Source organism: Dermacentor albipictus, unplaced genomic scaffold (genome assembly GCF_038994185.2).
Source record: "Dermacentor albipictus isolate Rhodes 1998 colony unplaced genomic scaffold, USDA_Dalb.pri_finalv2 scaffold_14, whole genome shotgun sequence".
In the NCBI taxonomy this organism is placed as follows: Eukaryota; Metazoa; Arthropoda; class Arachnida; order Ixodida; family Ixodidae; genus Dermacentor; species Dermacentor albipictus.
In genome coordinates, this window is record NW_027225568.1 from 4,014,412 (window position 1) to 4,034,272 (window position 19,861).

General features: G+C 48.4%; 1 protein-coding gene across 1 annotated transcript in view; it reads right to left on the reverse strand.

The window, feature by feature from the left end:
• Positions 1-19,436, reverse strand: part of LOC135915239 (uncharacterized) — a 34,505-nt gene extending 15,069 nt beyond the window's left edge. The window contains exon 1 of the mRNA XM_070528780.1: positions 19,392-19,436. Within this exon, the coding sequence (XP_070384881.1) occupies positions 19,392-19,436 (45 nt within the window). The remainder of the gene's footprint in view (positions 1-19,391) is intronic.
• Between the last annotated feature and the right edge of the window lie 425 nt (positions 19,437-19,861).

Sequence of the window (19,861 nt, forward strand, 5' to 3'; positions counted from 1 at the left end):
AGCGTTAAAGAAAGGAAACCCATCAAGGCAGATGACGATTATTGTTGTGTGGCAGAAGGGGCACGCCAAAGGGTGTAAACTGTTCTTAGAGTGCATAGTAGCGTCAGCAACTCAGTTCTACTTCTTAACGCGACGGCGGACACCAATTGCAATACCTTGCTTCTACCTGCGGCAGCAAACACTGGAACAGTTCGAGATAATACAACGCCGCAGAAAGCCATTTTGCGCGAGTCATCTAAAGACGTCAGAGAAGGCAGTGCGGCGCGCGATAATCCCCCCAAAGAAAGAATGAAAACGAAGCACGGCGGACGCGCGTGCCAGCCCAGCCGCTGCGTAAAACAATGGCCCAGACGCGACGGAGCAGACAAAACGACGCCCAGTGGACGTTTAGTCTACGAGCACGGTAGCCCCGTCAGGCAAGGGCGCTATTCTGGACATTCCGCCATTTTCTTCGGTGCGTGACGTAGGCGCGACGCAAACAAAATGGCGCCGGTGGCCCAGTTTTGCTTACGTAGCGTGACGCCAACTTGACGTTTCGCCTAAGAAACTGAAATGAAGGCACTGAATGTAGCGTTATCGGTAAAGCAAAACAGTTTTCCTCCGCAGTAAAAATAAAGCAGCTATCTCAAAGCGTATGATTGTTCCGTCGAAAACGCTTCGCGCTTCCGTCGTCTGCTGCGTACAAGCCGTCGTCTGCTTCAATAGCTAGGATGCGTGTCCCCGGAAAATGCAATGAGTCATCGCATGTTGGCGCCAATGCCCTTGTTTCCTTGCTTGAGACAACATACGCGACCTACCAGTGGTGATGCGCGCACGTTCTAGGCCACGTTATCGCTATTTCGTGAAACGCAAGTGACTCAGCCCGACTCGGCTGGCTCAGAAACGGCCGAATATCACCGATAGCGTTGCGGGCGCCAGAGATAACCACTAGCGCGACGCAAGCGCCGGCGCTGCCATCTCTTGTTCATTTCGCTAGTTACTCGCACCGCGGGAGGAAACTTCAAGGCGCCACCTTGCGTACATTTCTTTTTATAAATTAGAAAGAGGCCGTTGTCATAACGTCTGATTGTGCGAAAAGGCATTAATCTCGATTACAATAGAAATGCAGCAGTGAAAAGTGGACAACATTGCTGAAAGTTTGCTATATTCAACCAATATTATTTCGTATAAACGCGTTCTTTTAAAAAACAATGGCCCCAAACACAAATGCCAACACCACCCGAGAGCGATGCAAATACTATGAGCACGCGTTATGAACAAAATATTTTCGTGGCGCCAAACGACGGGGAAAATGTGGCGATACGCATTCCTCTCGGCTGCCATTGCATATGGCTGCCCATTAGCATAATTCGCGCGGCTCGTCGCAGCAAAAATTATGGCGGAAAATCTCAGCAATGGCGGCCCTGCGCAACGTCACGCATCGTCAAAATGACGTTTACGAAACAGCCCTTCCTGTGACGCTCCTCATGAGATATCCCTTCAGCCAATCAGCAAGCTGGCATGGCGCATATCTTGAATCGCCACCACATATTCGCGCAATTGCAGATGCATTGCACTGGCTTCTGCACGCTACCGCTCACATTCTTTTTGAAGCGCTAACATCACAATATATCTGCCAAGGACCAAAAAAATGTATTAGTCCATAACATTTGCAGCTCCACGTCACGTTTCGTCATCTTGATGAAAACGCAAAATTGCATTTTGCAATACTTCCGCTTCCCGGCACAAATTTCAAAACACGTGACCTTTCGACAGCCAATCAGAGAGTAAACATGGCGGCTAATGGCGGCCGTGCAGCCGCCATGCGTGTCCAGAATAGAGCCCCAAGGCTACATGTCAGGCCCGCAGATATGATGCGACGCGCATGCGCACCGCTGCTCAAGCGGCCCTCTCGACAGCAGGCACCGCGTCGGTAGACGGCGCGTCGATGCAGTTTGGCACGCGCTCCCGTGGTCCGTATACTTTTGCTCATGGGTGTACGTACGCAGGCAGCACGGTCACAGCTACATAAATTACAGCGTTTATGTCATCAAAGCGCCTATACGTGTTAATGAATTTCCGTGCGCGAAATAAAATGTACAGTTGGTACAGAGTTGGAGTGATTGGATGGCCAAGGTCAACAGCTAAGATTGCACCGCTGTAGGGCCGGTACCTCGCCGGTCCTATATATATATATATATATCACCCAGCCCAGGCGATCGCTTCTATTAGCACTCACGGCGACACAGAAATGCGATACAATTTGTTTTTCACATGAAGTAGTACTTAATAAAAGAGCAGTTGATCAACTATGTGAGTGTTTCGTAAAGCAGCACCTAGCGCTAAACCACTGGCATGATCGCCACAACGACCCGATGGCGTTTCGTGTCACAAACGGAAAGCAAACGCCTATCAGCGAATCCGCTCGGGTGGCTTGCCTGCACTACGTTTCGTTTGCTATTCACACCGCCAAGAGAGAAAAACAGTTCATTTAAGTCCATGGTAGTGATGTTGTCAAAAGTAAGCGCACTTTGACGAGCTGCGGCCAGATCGCAGGCACCGTCGGTAGTCATTATTGCGGCGGTCAGCGAGACAGGCCGACAGTCTCGTTCGGCCGTATTTCGATGGGAGTGAAATGCAAGAACGTGCATTGGCTGCACGTCAAAGAAGCCCAGGTAGTCAAAATTATGCTGGAGCTCCACATTACCGCACGCCTCATATTCAAATCATGGTTTCGGCACTCCCCCCCCCCCTTCCACCCCCCTGAAAAAAATAAATAAATAAATAAAGCGCAAGCGGGGGCGGTGAATGGGGGCTGAACCTACGTGGCGCTACGGGTCCAAGAATACTGAGGTGGCCTCGATGCGCTCCCGCCGCCCCCCTAGAATACTATACAATATATCGACGATGCCTTCCATTTGCACACACCGTTAGGTCTATATGATGTAGCTGTGATGGAAAGCGTGCGAGGGTGAGTCGCCAAGAATGGAGGCTTGATGCGCGCCGCCTTCTCTCGCGCGCAAGATATGTATTTCCAATTCGAAGAAGGTGCGGGTCGGCGCAGGCCTGGCGCAATACCTGCCATAAACGACAATTTTGCACATGCTGTAGCAGGATTTCCTTTACGGCACAGTTTGGCGCAATTGGCGCAGCACTTCCATCACTGTAATGTTTTGTAAAGATGTACATAAATTGAAAATCTCGAAGTAACCATTCTGACGAAATAATACTTGAGCAACAAACACCAGTAAATTGCTCAAGTGAGTTGAATGTGTAGCACGGAAAAGGGTATGTATGTATCGGTACGTTATTTTTCGTATTCTGTAAGCAGCTGTAAGCCTCAATAAGCTTTACTTCAAATTACTGCCACTTAATATACGCACGTGCAGAACCACCTACTTTTGAGAAGCAGTTGACGAAGGAAGTGGGGCTGGTAGAGTCTAAACTGTAGTGTTATTCTCTTGTTACTGCCGAGAAATGCTAAAATTCGATATTATACCAGGAACTACTCGTCGTGAGCAAACCTGTTTTAGCAGATTAAAAATTTGGAGGACGCTTAAGCTTCGCCTTCAAGAGTGGAACAAGACTTCAAGAGTTCCCGTCGACCCGCGAAGGGGTGTAAGACATTGGGCTACGGCGCAGCGATCACTTATCAGGCGCTCCGCATCGGACTTTGCACCCACCAATCACGCGGTGAGCGCCGAGCAACGCAGCGTTCGGCGCGGCAACGCAACGTGTGCCTGAGCAAGCGGAACGAACCAATAAACACTCGGTGTCTCGGAGGGAGAAACGACCTACGCGAGCCAAACGTCGTGATCGGCACGTAATGCCGGGCCGTGACGCGCCATGAAGGCCGACGCAATCATGGGGTTGACGCCTCGGTGGGACCGTCCTCTATCCCGCTTGGGAGCACCACGGATGACTCCTCGGATGCAGCTCAGCACACATCGCAGGGGACGCTTTCCCACCAGACGCGCTACGGCACAGCGATCACGACAGAGGCGGCCCGCATCGGACGCTGCACCTAGGAATCGCGCTGTGAGCTGAAAGAGGAGCCACGTCGCCAAAACACGAGGGTTCGTGCGGCGAGTGAAGATGGAAGGGGAGAGAGCGAGAAAACTTATTAAACGCAAGGGTAGTGGGGCATCCTCGCACCGGTCCCCGCACGGTCCGAATGGTAGAAGTGGGCGAGTGGCGCTCCACGTGTCGAGGCAGCGCCGGACATTGCGAGGACGTGGTCTTCTGTGTTGGCCGCAAGATGGCTCTGCGTGTGCGCAGAGCGCAGAAGAAATGGAGCGGAAACGTACTTCGCTACTCGTTTAACTGCGACTTCTGTAAGTTACATGCTCATAATTACCTATATACACGGCAGTATAACTTTCGACGGCACGTTTCTAAGGCAACACCGCATTCACTAGAGGCGCTTTTGTACCGCTTTGTAGCATCGAAGTCGTGGCATAGTGGTAGCGTCTCCGTCTCACAGTTCGGAGAGCCTGGTTCGATTCCCACGCAGCCCATCTTGCGAGTTGTTCTTTATTCATGAAGTGCGTCCCGGGATTTATCGCTCACGGTCGTCGACGACGCCGGCTTTTCTGCGAGACGAGCTGCATAACGCGTTCGCATTAAAATCACGGTAACTAAATCACTAGTTAAAATCGCTAGTTAAAATCACGGTAATCACGGTAAGTGTTTGTGGCATACTTGTACCACAGCGGCAGGTTATATGCTGTCATAACCGGATTCTTATATGCTATGCTGTTGCGGTTGTCGATACACGCATGAAAATCCCGCAATGGGCTGCTCTGCGGTTTGCAATGTAGCGTTGCCTTTGAGAACCGCATTGCCATCTAAGAAATAACCTCTTTGAATAAATTTTCTCAAACGAAAACGTCGCAAAAATATATTTGAGACGATCGCCATAAGTATACAAGCAGAGGGAACGAGAGCGAACAAATGAAGGCACCTGGACAGCGCCCGAACTGCAGCAGACGACAGGCGCGAGTCCTAGCCCTGACGCCACGCGAGCGGCGCTCGGAGCGCTCCAAAGCTTGGCTAACATCACGGGTGTACAGAACCCGGTAGTCAACCTTCATCGGGAGGCCATGATTCACTTCGCCGTAACATCTGTATTGCATTGGAATGTTAAACCCCACATACATCGTCGTCTGCAGTATAGACATAAGCCTGCTATGCCATGATATCCTAAGCAACGTGGTCATCGAGTGGTTTTGTGCTCGCAGATCCATAGCATTGTGGTAGCTCTACTGCATCGCTTGCGAACATGTTCTTTATTTCGCTACACCAGTTAATAAATTCACCGGCTGATCACACGGTATCTCTGTTTGTGTCATCGCAGGAATTTCTTATATTTTAACCTTAGGGGCGATAGTGAAGTTCACGGTACACCGCGCAATGGCGACTCCGGGATAACTGAGCCCAAATATATCCGAAGATGTCTAATGTGCTGATCCTTTCGATTATAGCAGCAGAGCTCAAAGGATAGGGCTAGTGATTATTTCTAGGCCGTGATCAAGAAACAGATGACCGCGGACACTGGCTGTCAGAACGATGGCGTGAAAAAGGGTGGCAGCAGCCGCGAGAAATTTGCCCCTCGTGCTGCCTTTCGCCTCAGCGTTAACTAACCGGCGAGAACACAGCGCAGAAGAAGCATCATCCATCGGTGTGCCTAGCGTTTGTACCCACCGTAAGTATAGCTTTCGATGTAGGACCAGCGCGGCCGCGCCGTGCGCAGCCGCGATCGGGATAGGACCACGGCCTCCTGCTGGCTTGTGCGCAATGGAAGACGGCGCGCACCCTCCCTGCCTTTCTCCTGTGCACACGCGAACTCCAACTACTGTATCCTTCCATAATGGGAACAGCGCGAACAAGATGACGACGGAGTGAAAGGACACAGGACGAGCGCTGACTGACAACTGAGTCAGTTGTGAGTCAGCGCTCGTCCTGTGTGTTTTCACTCCGTCGTCGTCTTGTTCGCGCTGTTCCCATTATTAATGTATACCAACTCGCCCGAATTTCCACTCCCAATACAGTCTATCCTTCTCACTTTCGCACGCTTCCACTTTCGCGCTGTCCATGCACCGCCGACCAAAACAACCGCTGGCGCCGGAAATCATTCTGCATTTTGTCTAGAATGTCATCTTCAGGCTCGAAAAGACATCTCAGAGCGTACATTGCGAAATCGGGCTGGATTTCGCGGCAACACCCACGCACCGGGAGTCCCATAACGCGAAGAGCCCCATCCGAGCACAAAGTTTCAAGGGCGGTTCGATAGCGACCAGACTCGTCGCGGCATCTCGCGAAGGCCACGGAATCTACGGAAGGAATGGGTTTCAATTCCAAAACTTTATGGTTATAAAGTTCTCAGAAACTTCTGATGCGAAATGTGAATTGACATTTCTAAAGTTGTGCTTTACATTTTCAATTCGATAACTTTGTTGGCTTAATGTTGTTATAAACATTTCACGCCAAAGGTGCATTGACCTTTCTAAAGTCGTACATCACGCGCCGTGGTTGCTCAGTGGCTATGGTGTTGGGCTGCTGAGCACGAGGTCGCGGGATCGAATCCCGGCCGCGGCGGCCGCATTTCGATGGGGCCGAAATGCGAAAACACCCGTGTACTTAGATTTAGGTGCACGTTAAAGAACCCCAGGTGGTCAAAATTTCCGGAGTCCACTACGGCGTGCCTCATAATCAGAAAGTGGTTTTGGCACGTAAAACCCCAAATATTATTATTAAAGTCGTACATCGGACCATACAACGACACAAGCGAAATCAACACACTATCAGACAAGTTGACAAAGCACACAGTGAGGTCCGATGAAGCGAAACTTTGTGGTGGTTCATTTATGCGCTCATGTCACAGAATAGAATATCCACATTTTTTTCACCTGTTGCAAAGCATCCATGTCAAGACACTAAAGCCAGCAGAGGTAACTACGTTCTTATTTATTTTTCTACTTGGACTTCTATTCACCAGGACACACTGATCCTCTTCAATTTCCTTGTTCACGCTACCCTTTGGCTGCCAGAGCCAGCCAGAGGGCATGCGTTTTTCTCGTGTTTCTCAGGCGAGTGCATTTTCTCCTGGCAGAGTTTTGGATGCTCTCTGGATAGCAGACGAGGAAAATGAACAATGGTCGCATGCCGCCATCACTGTGGGGACTCGACGTATTGCAACGCGTTCGATTGAGCGCTACCTCTTCGGAAAGTCTTATCTCGCCGGCGTAGGAACCGAGGAATATGCGTATGGTTCTTTCTACACCAAGCGTCTCACGTTTTCTTCGATATCCCTTCTGTAGCCACCGTAGGTGCCCAAAGCAGGCATTCGATTGTGGCCAGCATGCGTTCCTTTGCGTTTCTTTTTTTTTTTCATTTCGATGCCCCCGCCCCATGCACAAAAGAAAAAAAAGGACATTGTTGCGTCGCAGCGAATTGTCGCGTGGTAAAAGTTCGATTTTGTTGCTTCTTTGCGGAAAGTAATGGGCCACTGGACGCTTCAGTTACTGGATATTCTTATTAAATTAGAGAGTTTTAGAATACGGGCCCCAATAGTTTGGGGCCCCAAAGAGCTTTGCGGGTGTTAGCGTTGAAGCATGCAGGAGTGAAGAGCTTTAGAATAGGGCTTTGCGTTTTCGGATAGCGTCTTGCGCTGACGGCGCCACTACGGCGTCAATGAAAAGCTATTAAACATAATTAAATAAAATAAACTTTTTTATGATGGGAATAATAATTTTGACCTTCGTTTTTTTCGCGTTTAATTACAATATAGAAGTTATTCTGCAAGCATCAAAGCATTAGTTGCACTTAGTTCTGAGCAAACCAACCAACCAACCAGCCAAGCTTAGCCGTGTTAGGCCTACGAGCCACAAAATTCACCATCGAATTCGGAATCAGCGTCGTCTAATGAATCAATCTTCATAACGCACGCTAGTTGAGAGAAAGCAATAGCCGCAGTCACTTCTCCAAGCTTCCGAACTTCATGTGTTATCACGAATCGAATCCAGTTTGGTCCCAGGTTAGAGCCGTTGCTTCGATGGGTGCCGCTATGTTTGCTGACGCAAAGCTTCGGGGGCCGCTATTCGGGCTCTCGCTAAATCGGTGAAATAACGTTCCCAACGCAAAACCAAACGCAGTTTGCGTCTCGCGCATGGGCAGTGGTTTCGACGCTATTTCTTCGGGGCCTCAAAATGTTTGGGGCCCGTATTCTGAAACTCTATTATTGCGATAGCGATTACTTGGACACCCCAGCCGCATTCCTGCCGTCGCCGCTGCCCTCATGTTCAGTATAAAGCCCAATTAAGGGCGATAACATCGGGACCGCGCGCCGCATGCTGTATGTGCGAGTGAAAGGATCTGGAAGGGGTTGCATCGGTGAGCCGGCGATGGTGGCTCAGTCTTGTGTGCGCAAGGGAGAGAAGTGGGGAGGAAGCGCACCGCCTTCCGTCGCACACGGTCGCACGCGATACATAGGGGGCAGTGGAGGGAGGAGGCGCAGGCATTAGGATTGTTATCTGTGAAACTGTGATTGCGCAACACGTTTGTTTGCTTTGCTTATCGCATTATATACCGTGAGTTTTTCTTAGATACGCAAACTTATGGGAGATTTATACGTATATTTAAATATCTTATTGCCTTGCGGAGGCATCCACGCAAGATGCCCCCGCAAGGTGTCATGTTACTCCTAAATAGACAGATCTTCGACGTTAAAACAAGAGCTGTTCGAGGCATCCTCGCCTTCGATCTCACGAAAGCATTCGACACCGTCTTGCACCGCTTCATATTGGAGTCTGTGGCAGGCCTCGGCCTCGGCCAGAGATTTCGTGAATACGTACGCTATTTCCTAAAAGACAGAGAAGCCCGACTGCGTGTCTCACAACTTAAGTCGGACCCCTACACGCTGGGCTCCGTCGGAACACCGCAAGGCTCAGTAATATCTCCATTACTATTTAACATAGTGATGAAGGGACTCGCAAATAAACTACGAGACATCCCGAACGTAAACTGCGCTCTATAGGCAGATGACATCACCATCTGGAGCCCGGGAGGCTCCCTGGCAGACATGGAGCCGGCATTACAGTCTGCCCTAGATGCCACGGAGGAGTACCGACTAGACACAGGAATGAAACTGTCCTCTAAGAAATCGGAACTCTTACTATTTCGCAAGTCTTGCCAAGGAGTCCGCTACCTAACTGCTCTAGACGAACTTCCGATCGCACTACACACAAGAGACGGATAACAGGTTCCGCGAGTCAACCATATACGCACTCTTGTGCTCCTAATCGAAGCCACTGGATACCACGGACACGCGCTTAAGCATTTAACCGCCAAAACCAAAAACATGATCAGACTCACCCACAGAGTCTCAGGGCGCAGGAAGGGTCTCTGGGAAGATAACCTTCTGCGCGTATACCAGGCGTTCCTTATGAGCCACATTAATTACGTCGTCTCTGCCCACGACTGGATAAAAATAGAAAAGAATGAACTAACACACTCATGCGCAAGCGCATCAAACAGGTCTTGGCCATTCCACAAAGAGCAAGTACAGCAAAGGTTGATCAGCTAGGCATGCACATCAACATCGAGGAAGTGATCGAGGCTCAGACTATATCGCAAATACTTCGCCTATCCTCGCCCAAAGCCGGATAGACTAATCCTAAGCGATGCTAATGTCTCCCCATCTCCCTATGTCGAGCACGCGGTTACCCTACCGACCAAAAGTATAGACAATTACAGAGTCTCACCGTTTCTCAGAAACGTCCACCCATTACATAACCTGGGTAGGCGCCGGGCCCGCGCTCGCGCCGTTCTCGACCGCACCGACGCGGATCGTGAAGCCACCGCTTTTGTAGACGCGGCCCAGTTCGGCAACACATCAAATGCCGCGATAGCAGTCGTGGACGGCAACGGAACGTTACGATCATCCGCATTGGTTAAATCGGCCACCAGCGCTAAAACACAAAAGATAGCCGTAGCTATCGCTATGACATACCCCACATTTACCCATATCCTCACGGATTCGCATGCTGCAATTCGGGCTTGCGAAAGCGGCAATGTATCTAAAGAGGTAGCGCATATACTACTAGCAAGCTCAAAAGAGAGCAAACGATGCCTCTCCTGGTTCCCCGCTCACATGGGGAAAGACATTCAACCGAAAAAACACAACCTCAATGAAACGGCCTAAGACCGTGCGCGAGAACTTGCCCGCCGTGACGGTCCCACGGCCTCCGAGGGGATGGACATTGAGTTTCATGACCCGCTACTAACTGACCAAGAAATCACCTCACACTATCGAAAAGGCAGAATGAAATACCCCCTCCCGCACGCCAAACTCGAACGCGCGCAGGCGGCCGCGTTTCGAATGCTACAAACGGACTCGTATCTGTCACAAGGCCTGCTGAGCCACTACAACTCCGAAATCCCGGCAAATTCCGGCAAAGGCAAGCCCGCGCAGACTGCGATGCTCTTCTTCCGCTTTTGTGCGCTCTATCACGTGACTTCCAAAATATGGCGCTCAGGAAGACGGCGAACATCACGCCACCATCCTTCTCACCTCACATTCGCGATCTTGCCCTCGCACCCGCAGCCATGCCCTCGCGGCATATCTCGCTGCACTGTGACCGCTCATTTTTGTCGCACTTGGACTTTACACAGAACGTCAAAGCGGAGATGAAATGCCGCAGAAATGTCCATATATAATTCCTATCGCAACAATAAATAGAATTGACTCTCCAATCCGACCCTGCGCAAGTGGAAATCCAGCGGAGCTGTTGAAAACCACCACCACTGCAAGGCCTCAGGAGGCTATGGAATGCTGTATTGCTCAGTTCATTCTGCGCCGCATTATTTAGCCACAGGAGCAATACGAAAGGCGGCAACAGGCCCCCGTAGGTCGTATACATATATATATAGCCGTTTCGTTTCCCTATGGCTCTCCTCGTATTCACACTGCTCATCGACGGTCCTAACTATCCATAGCCTACGCGTAGCGGTGGTGTGACAACAATGAAATAAGTTGCAAGGCTGGTTCTCTTATATATATATATGTGTGTGTGTGTGTGTGTGTGTGTGTGTGTGTGTGTGTGTGTGTGTGTGTGTGTGTGTGTGTGTGTGTGTGTGTGTGTGTGTGTGTGAAAGGATAGTGACGTCGCACCCCACGTCGCTAGCTGCCCTAGCTGCGGCAGCTTGCGCAAGCGTACGCTTTACCGGGAGACGTGCACATGAAGCGCTACGTGCTTCGTATTGTTAGTAGGAGCACCTAATCATCAATTACGTGGTTTTATTGCTTCTTTTGTGCTTGTTATTTTTCGAATCGAATGCTGTATTGTATGTCGTATGCGTGATATTGAAGCTTGTATGCACTTCTCGCTTCAATCGCTGAACGTTTCTTTAGAGCGCAGCTTTTATGTGCCTGTTCCTGCGTTGAGTTTCGCCGTGCTCGGCGTAACTATGGTGGCTAGAGCCACCATAGCGTAACTGTAGTGGGGTGATGAAAGATGGCGATAGCGCATAGAGCGCGAGGAAGAATGCGGAGGAGGAGGTGCAGCCGAACGATGAAGCGGAAGTAGTGGAGGAGGGTATGGCGAAAGGGTGAGAAGAACATCGCAGTGCCGCACACGACGGGCTCTGCTGCGACGACCGCTGCGACGCCAGGTAAGCGCGCCGTCCACTATTCTGCTATGACGTCATCGAGAAGGCATGCGGCGAGCGCGTCCACAGATACCATCATCATCATCATCAGCCTGGTTACGCCCACTGCAGGACAAAGGCTTCTTCTCTAACTACCCCGGTCATGTACTAATTGTGGCCATGTTGTCCCTGCAAACTTCTTAATCTCATCCGCCCACCTAACTTTCTGCCGCCCACTGCTACGCTTCCCTTCCCTTAACCCGCCGTGGTTGCTCCGTGGTTATGGTGTTGGGCTGCTGAGCATGAGTTCGCGGGATCGAATCCTGGCCACGGCCGCCGCATTTCGATGGAGGCGCAAACACCCGTGTCCTTAGATTTAAGTGCACGTTAAACAACCCCAGGTGCTCGAAATTTCCGGAGTCCTTCACTACGGCGTGCCTCATGATCAGAACGTGGTTTCGGCACGTAAAACCCCATAATTTATTTTTTTCCCTTCCCTTGGAATCCAGTCCGTAACCCTTAATGACCATCGGTTATCTTCCCTCCTCATTACGTGTCCCGCCTATGCCCATTTCGTTTTCTTGATTTCAACTAAGATGTCATTAACTCGCGCTTGTTCCATCATCCAATCTGCTCTTTTCTTATCCCTTAACGTTACACCTGTCATTCTTCTATTCATAGGTCGTTGCGTCGTCCTCAATTTAAGTAGAACCCTTTTCGTCAGCCTCCAGGTTTCTGCCCCGAAGGTGAATACTGGTAAGACACAGCTGTTATACACTTTTCTCTTGAGGGATAATGCCAACCTGCTGTTCATGATCTGAGAATTCCTGCCAAACGCACCCCAGCCCATTCTTATTCTTCTGATTATTTCAGTCTCATGATCCAGATCTGTGGTCACTACCTGCCCTAAGTAGATGTATTCCCTTACCACTTCCAGTGCCTCGCTACCTATCGTAAACTGCTGTTCTCTTCCGAGACTGGTAAACATTACGTTAGTTTTCTGCATATTAATTTTTAGACCCACCATTCTGCTTTGCCTCTCGAGGTCAGTGAGCATACATTGCAATTGGTCCCCTGAGTTACTAAGCAAGGCAATATCATCAGCGAATCGCATGTTACTAAGGTATTCTCCATTCACTTTTATCCCCAATTCTTCCCACTCCAGGTCTCTGAATACCTCCTGTAAACAAGCTGGAAATAGCATTGGAGAGATCGTATCTCCCTGTCTGACGCTTTTATATATTGGGATTTTGTTGCTGTCTTTATGGAGGACTACGGTGGCTGTGGAGCCGCTATAGATATCTTTCAGTATTTTTACATACGGCTCGTCTACACCCTGATTCCGTAATGCCTGCATGACTGCAGAGGTTTCGACTGAATCAAACGCTTTTTCGTAATCAATGAAAGCTATATATGAGGGTTGGTTACATTCCGCACATTTCTCTATCACCTGATTGATAGTGTGAATATGGTCTATTGCTGAGTAGCCTTTACAGAGTCTTGCCTGATCCTTTGGTTGACAGAAGTCGAAGGTGTTCCTGATTCTATTTGCAATTACCTTAGTAAATACTTTGTAGGCAACTGACAGTAAGCTGATCGGCCTGTAATTTTTCAAGTCTTTGGCGTCCCCTTTCTTATGGATTAGGATTGTGTTCGCGTTCTTCCAATATTCCGGTACGCTCAAAGTCATGAGGCATTGCGTATACAGGGTGGCCAGTTTCTCTAGAACAATCTGCCCACCATCCTTCAACAAATCTGCTGTGACCTGATCCTCCCCAGCTGCCTTCCCCTTTTGCATAGCTCCCAAGGCTTTCTTTACTTCTTCCGGCATATATGGAAGCAAAGCGCTGCATGAGCGGAGGTCCGTCTGCGGTGACTGCTGTGACTCGCGCGCACACTTTACCCACGCGCTGCCTCTCGTGATCTCCAGATTAACGTGGCAGTTTCACCACAATTCGATCCGTTTGGAATGTGCCGCACGAGACAGATTGTCCGCGCCAGCCACGCTACCCGCAGCGTTCTCTTGCTAATATGATCGATGTACTTATAAAATTACAACACAAAGTATTCACAAGCATACTTCTTTCATGTATAGAGCTGCGCTCAAATTTCGCATTAGGGATTATCGTAATCATCGGTGAAATTCCTTTTTTTTCCCGTGAGGACACTGTCGCGAAAAATCCCGAAGAAGTAGAGGCCAATAGCTTCGGCGTCAGAACCGAAGAAATAATTCAGCTACCGCTTTTTTTTCGCACCCTACTCAAAATAGCGAATCTCCTTGGAGTTGGCACGGAACGAACGCCGATAGCTCGTGGTCCCAAATGAAGAGCGTGTGTTGAGGAGTGTGCGGTCTTCAGTCCACGAATCCCGCGGCTATGTCTTCTCCTGCACCCGCCTCACGAGCTCACTTTGGTCACGTGGGTGCCACTATACAAGTATGGATTTTGTGATGGGGGAAGAAAGCGCGGGAGGGGGGTGAGTGAGTGAAATCCACAGTTGTGGGAATAAAGGATTGGGTGAGCGTCATAATGTGGAGATTTGTAGGCATGCAGGATGGGAAGTATTGTGGGAAAGAGGATTATATAGGGAACGGGATTTGAATTTATCGCTAAGGGACGATCTCTTCTTTAAAAAAATATGAATTATGGGCCTTTACGTGCCAGAACCACTTTCTGATTATGAGGCATGCCATAGTGCGGGATTGCAGAAATTGCGACCACCTGGGGTTCTCTAACGTGCACCTAAAACCGTTCTCGGGTGTTTTCGCATTTCGGCGCCATCTAAATGCAGCCGTCGTGGCCTGAATTGGATCCTGTGACCTCGTGCTTAGCAACCCAACACCATAGCCACAAACAACCACGGCGGGTTGGTCTCCTCTTGTGTGAGAGATTCTGAAGGCGGGAATAAATTTGGCCTCAGAGGTGGTATTCCCATAGACTACTGTTTTATTGGGGGAATATGGGTTCCATCCTGACTGCTGCGGACTCTTTTTTTACGGTCCTCGGCACCGTGTGTTCTAGCCACAGCGTGTAGGCGCTAGTTACCGTGACAAGATTCGTGTTCGCCGGTCCATACCATGATTATGTCAAGTTTCGTTGGTATTGCGTGCTGGAAAATTCTTTGGACCTCAATATAAATGTTGCTGCGGAAATCATTTCTGCCGGTAAATTCAAAGAGGCAGATTCTAAATATTGTAACTGTGTAACTGTCTCTTTGAATCTGCATATCTATATTCAGGAGAAATAAATCGATGAAATATGGTGGGAACAGCACAAAATAGCAACACAATTACCAGAAAATTTTCTCCTTTCTCAGAAGTAATCGCAGATCGATTGGGAAACGTTTCAATTGCCGTAGCCCAACACCGATGTTAAAGGCGGGAGCACAACAGTACTACACAACGTCAACGGAAGATTGCGAAGCTTTCGTCACAAGTCGTTTTCGTTGAATGTGAAACTACTGGGAAAATCAAAGTGGTCAAATAACTACTACTTCATAACTACTGCTACTACAAATAATAACTTCATTACTAAAGTAGTATAATGCAGTCGATATAGAACTGCATCTGCGGAAGTAAAAAAAAAGGAAATCCTTCCATGTGTATGCTAATCTTATCAACTGAGGCATAGAAACGGCGAAGGTGCATGAGCGAGTTTTCTCGGCACTAGGAGTTGCTAGGGGTTTACTTGCTGGCTTTTTAGTGACGCGTTGGATACACGACCGCGTGTCGGCTCTCAAGTAGGCTTTGTTTCTGCACCACGCTGTAAGCTTTCTCGGCCGCAGCCGCGAAAACAGCCGGCCGTGTCAGAGACGGCTGCGGCCGTCTCTGACACGCCACCTAAGAAGCGAAATCCCGGATTACTGGCTAAAAACATCGCGCAACGAAGTAGTTTTTAGTTGATAATAACGTTCCAAAGAAAAAACTTGACTACGACGCACGTTGCGCTGCTGACAGTTCTTTGCTGGACGATTGATGGATTGATGGATGGATGTGGATGGATGTTTTGAGCGTCTTATTTGGAACGGGGCGGTGGTTTGCGCCACCAAGCCCTTGCTATTATACTGCCTAATATCCGAACCTAGTTAAAAAAGAAAAAAAAAAGAAAAAAAACCACTATGAACTTCCACATCCACATTTTCTGACCCCCTATGGCAAACTTTGTTTTGTACGTCTGCGTTTCTGGTCGTTTCCCTACTTTTGTTCCACCAATCTTCCAATCGCCTCTCACTACTCTCTATTGTTGACATGTTTACTTTTCCCCTGCTCTCGATGAACCCAAGAAGAAGGCCAGTGGTGCACAAATTGACCTCTGGGCAGACATCTTCACATTCAAATAAAACATGCTCCATCGTTTCCTTAGGTTTACCGCAGCCAAGCACATGCTTATTCTTCCTTCTTTTATCTCGCTTTATAGGTGCGTGTTCTAAGGCGTCCTGATCTCGCCTGGAAAAGTAATGAGCTTGCCTTTGAGTTGTAATAAATTGTTTCATTTGGTATTTGACATTTGGTACCCAGCACGCCCCCTGACGCCGTCACCTTTCCCCATCGCCACACGAAAACGGTGGTGGAAATTCCTTTAATAGCTTCGCTGCAAAATTAAGCGGTGGGCTGGGCTACCATACCATGGAAGGGTTAAATTGAACCGCACATCGTCTTCTAGGACACGCGTCTACCGGTTCCAAGAATAATGTATATGTAGAAATACTATGCACGTTGTTAGTGACAGGCATTTTCGGTCCTCGTTAAAAAATAAGCTTTCGAATATGAAATTAAAATAAATTCCAGGCTCCTATGTGCCGTAACCACGTTCTCATAATGAGGCACGCCACAGTGACTGTAAGAGGCGGTTAAATTTTGAGCACCGGGGATTCTTCAACGTGCACCCTATGCGCGGTGCACGGGCGTTCTAGCATTTTGCTCCCATCGAAAGCTGTGTATATCTAACTGGCAGCGATATGCGTAGTAGTTGGAACGTGCAAGCATAGTGACCACCGCACTATGAAAAGGAGCACGTGCAGGTGAAATTCTCTTAAGATGAATTGCTCGGTGGCCTGGTATCCACAGTTAGTGAACTAAGCAGTAATTACGTGAATCTTACGAATAATATGTGTTCAAAGGTGCCAAATTTGTGGTCTTGTCCACTGCACTGCATACAAAAACAGAATTTGTGACAATAATTATTCTCGTAGCTTCTATGGGGAATTTTCAAGTGCTAAAACCATTTAACCAAGTGTTCTGCCTAGAAAAGTGCACGTGTATTCAGGAAGACGAAGCCTATTAGATAGGCTAGTGTAGAGTAGATGAGTACATTCCTGCGACTGGTATGTTCTTCCCATGAGGATGCTTCAATCGCTTTCTCATGTACTATAAGCTGCTATAGAAAGCCCTTTCATAAGGTTTGGTGGCGCTTGCGTGAACTGAGATCAATCGAATCTTCCAGTCAGGGATGCTTGAGACATTGGGATCATTTTTCACGTTGATATAATAGTCATCTTTGCGTCAGGTCCGAAATTTCTTTCCAAACCCCGTGTTTGCTGATGTATGGTGAGGAAGCCAAGGAAGCCAAAACTCGAATCTGCTGACGGGATCACGAGGTGAGGAGATTTCGCTGGTCATTGTGCTGCGCTTTTTGGAGACAATAGAAAATGAAAGCATTCCTCCATCCGCTTCCGACTCCATTTCACGCGTCGAGGTGGTTCAAACTCCGCGTGCTGAGAGCTCATAGCGCCACGTCAGCGCAGTATACCGTTGCAACAACCATTAACGTTTATGGCCGCAGCCAAGGGTGTTTTTTTTTTGTTACCTGCTGTCGTGGAAGTTATGTCGCAAAACTGAAGTCAGACCACCGCCGTCTTAGGAGGAGACGGTGAAACATTGGCTTATAGTGAAGAAAACAAATCGCTTTCCTCACAGTCGCTCGGAGTTTAATATGTTTAATTTTCCAATGCAAATAGAGGTCAACGTGCAGATCTCTGTTACTGGTTTTACGATGAAGTCTTAGTCTCGGGACAAATTTTATTGGGCTTCATGCATGATCACTTAGCAGAAGATGATCCTTTAGTCTAGAAAAGCCAGCTTTTATTGCATAAATAACCTCGCATTAAATGAAGACCCAATGCACTTGATCTGTATGTGGACATCACCCTACAGGGCTCTAAATATTTTAACGTTTTAATGTTCAACTTGTTTAGCGATAAGCCAGGACCATGTAGTACCAAAGTGCCATAGTCTTTTGCTCATTCTTGGCAATAATTTTACATCTTTGCGGTCCTACAAACTACAAAGAAGTAAAAGCGGACAGCAAGGTTTTTCTGCGTAGGCCCTACATACTAATTGCAATGAAAGGAGGCAGAAGCACCTCATTCTGAATATCGGACGAGTTACGTTCACATCAGCAGAAATTTTGCTGACTTAAACTACGATGGCAAATACATGCGAAAGTAGAATGTAACGGGTTTATTGCACAAAACACGTTTTCTGGGAGCGATGTAGAAATAAAAAAGGCATTTGACGCGTCAGTTTGAATATTGGCGAAGTCCAAGCTGCACAATGCCAGGATGCATCAACTTGTGGGGGGCGGGGGCAGAAAATGACCGCAAGGTATAAATGCTGTGCACAAAAGCAATCGCGCTGTGCACTCCTTTCACTACGCCACAATTCTCTTTATTTTGGACACGTGAAAAAATTTGCTTGAGGTAGAAAATTATTACATACCAAAATATCCCACGTGGCTTATATGAGCCGATGCTCAAACCTTCGCACGTGTTTATTTGCCGTCGAGTTTCTCCTACCTGGGTTGATCGCAAGTTGTCTTATGGAAGAGATACCTGAAGTCCTTAAGTTTGTGAAAAAGCTGCAATAATGAAAATTTTTACCTGTTGCAAAAAAGTCTCATAGGCGACACCAATGCGCACAAAAGGCAGCAGGCTTCGTTGATAAAAGACAGATAATTCCTATTATGAAAAGTGCAGTGACGTCTTTGTTGATAAATAACTTATGCTGAACCCTTCGTTCAGCTACTGTGAGAGAGTTGATTTAGTTGCCTTCGATGCAGTGAACTTGTGATTTCTGACCGGACGAACAAAATGACGAGTTCCCTTGAGGTGACAAACTTTCCAATTGCTTTATCGCCACTCCCACCAATCCGGTCACACAGATTCAAGTGTATACGGCTGCACTGGCGCACTTCGTTTCTGTGAATGGGAACATAACAATTTGCGCTGCCGCACACGCTGGTCTTGCCAGAAACGGAGCGGCTCACGCCAGCGCCGGAGGATTTACGGTCCGGGCGCAGGCATTAGATGATCCAGACTCCATTGCGGCAACGGCTACGTTAACTGCGCGGTACAGCCTTCCAACTTTTCACGACATCTGTAGCCGCTACCGCCTAGAACGTTTAATCTTCCTGCAGCTAATAAACAAATCCTCGCGCAGGTGCGATGTGCTGTGGCCGCAGCGCCACTCACACCTTGCCCTCTCCTTCACCTCATCGACTCCTCTCTCTGCCCCTCATGTAGCTGTAAATTTTGCTGCACTACGAAAGCCAATTTTAATCACATCATGTGGAGGTACCCTAAACACCCCCACCCTTGTTCCTCCGTAAATTAATAGGCAGCGAAGAGCAGGGAGAGGCTCCTTGCTATACTGCAGGCGCGATATCGTGGGCTCGTTGAGAAGGTTGCGAGGGACTACCATGCGTAGCACTCTCCCCCTTCTATCCCTCTCCCCCTTTCCTTCCTAAAAGAAAAAAAAAATTTCACCTCACCTCGGCTGTCAGGCTTGTCAAAGGTGCGCCCTGGCCCGGGAACATTGCGTTTGCTTGCCATCGCAATCGTGTATCTATTGTCACGACTCGTCAAATAGTGCGCCCACTAGCTTTTTTTTTTAATGGTGTGCGCGTTGAAGTCTCCCTGTAGTCGTTTCCGACGTTTGTTGAGCCAATTCGCTTGTTGGATCGAGCTGTCTGCAATTTCTCCTGCTCTCCAAAATTGCGTCACTCCCCATCTTGCCGTATAATTTGAAAAAGGTCTGCATTTCATTATTGCAATTATATTATCATCGCTACGCCTAAGAAGTGTTGTATTCCCAACAATCGGGAAAAGCACGACGCAAAATGCTTCCTTGGGATAATCCTCTGTACTCTAAGTGGATACGCTGTATATACCACAAGATCTCATTCCTTCGCAGCACTACAGCGTGAGTATTGTCAAATCGTTTTTAATTAGGGCTTACCCG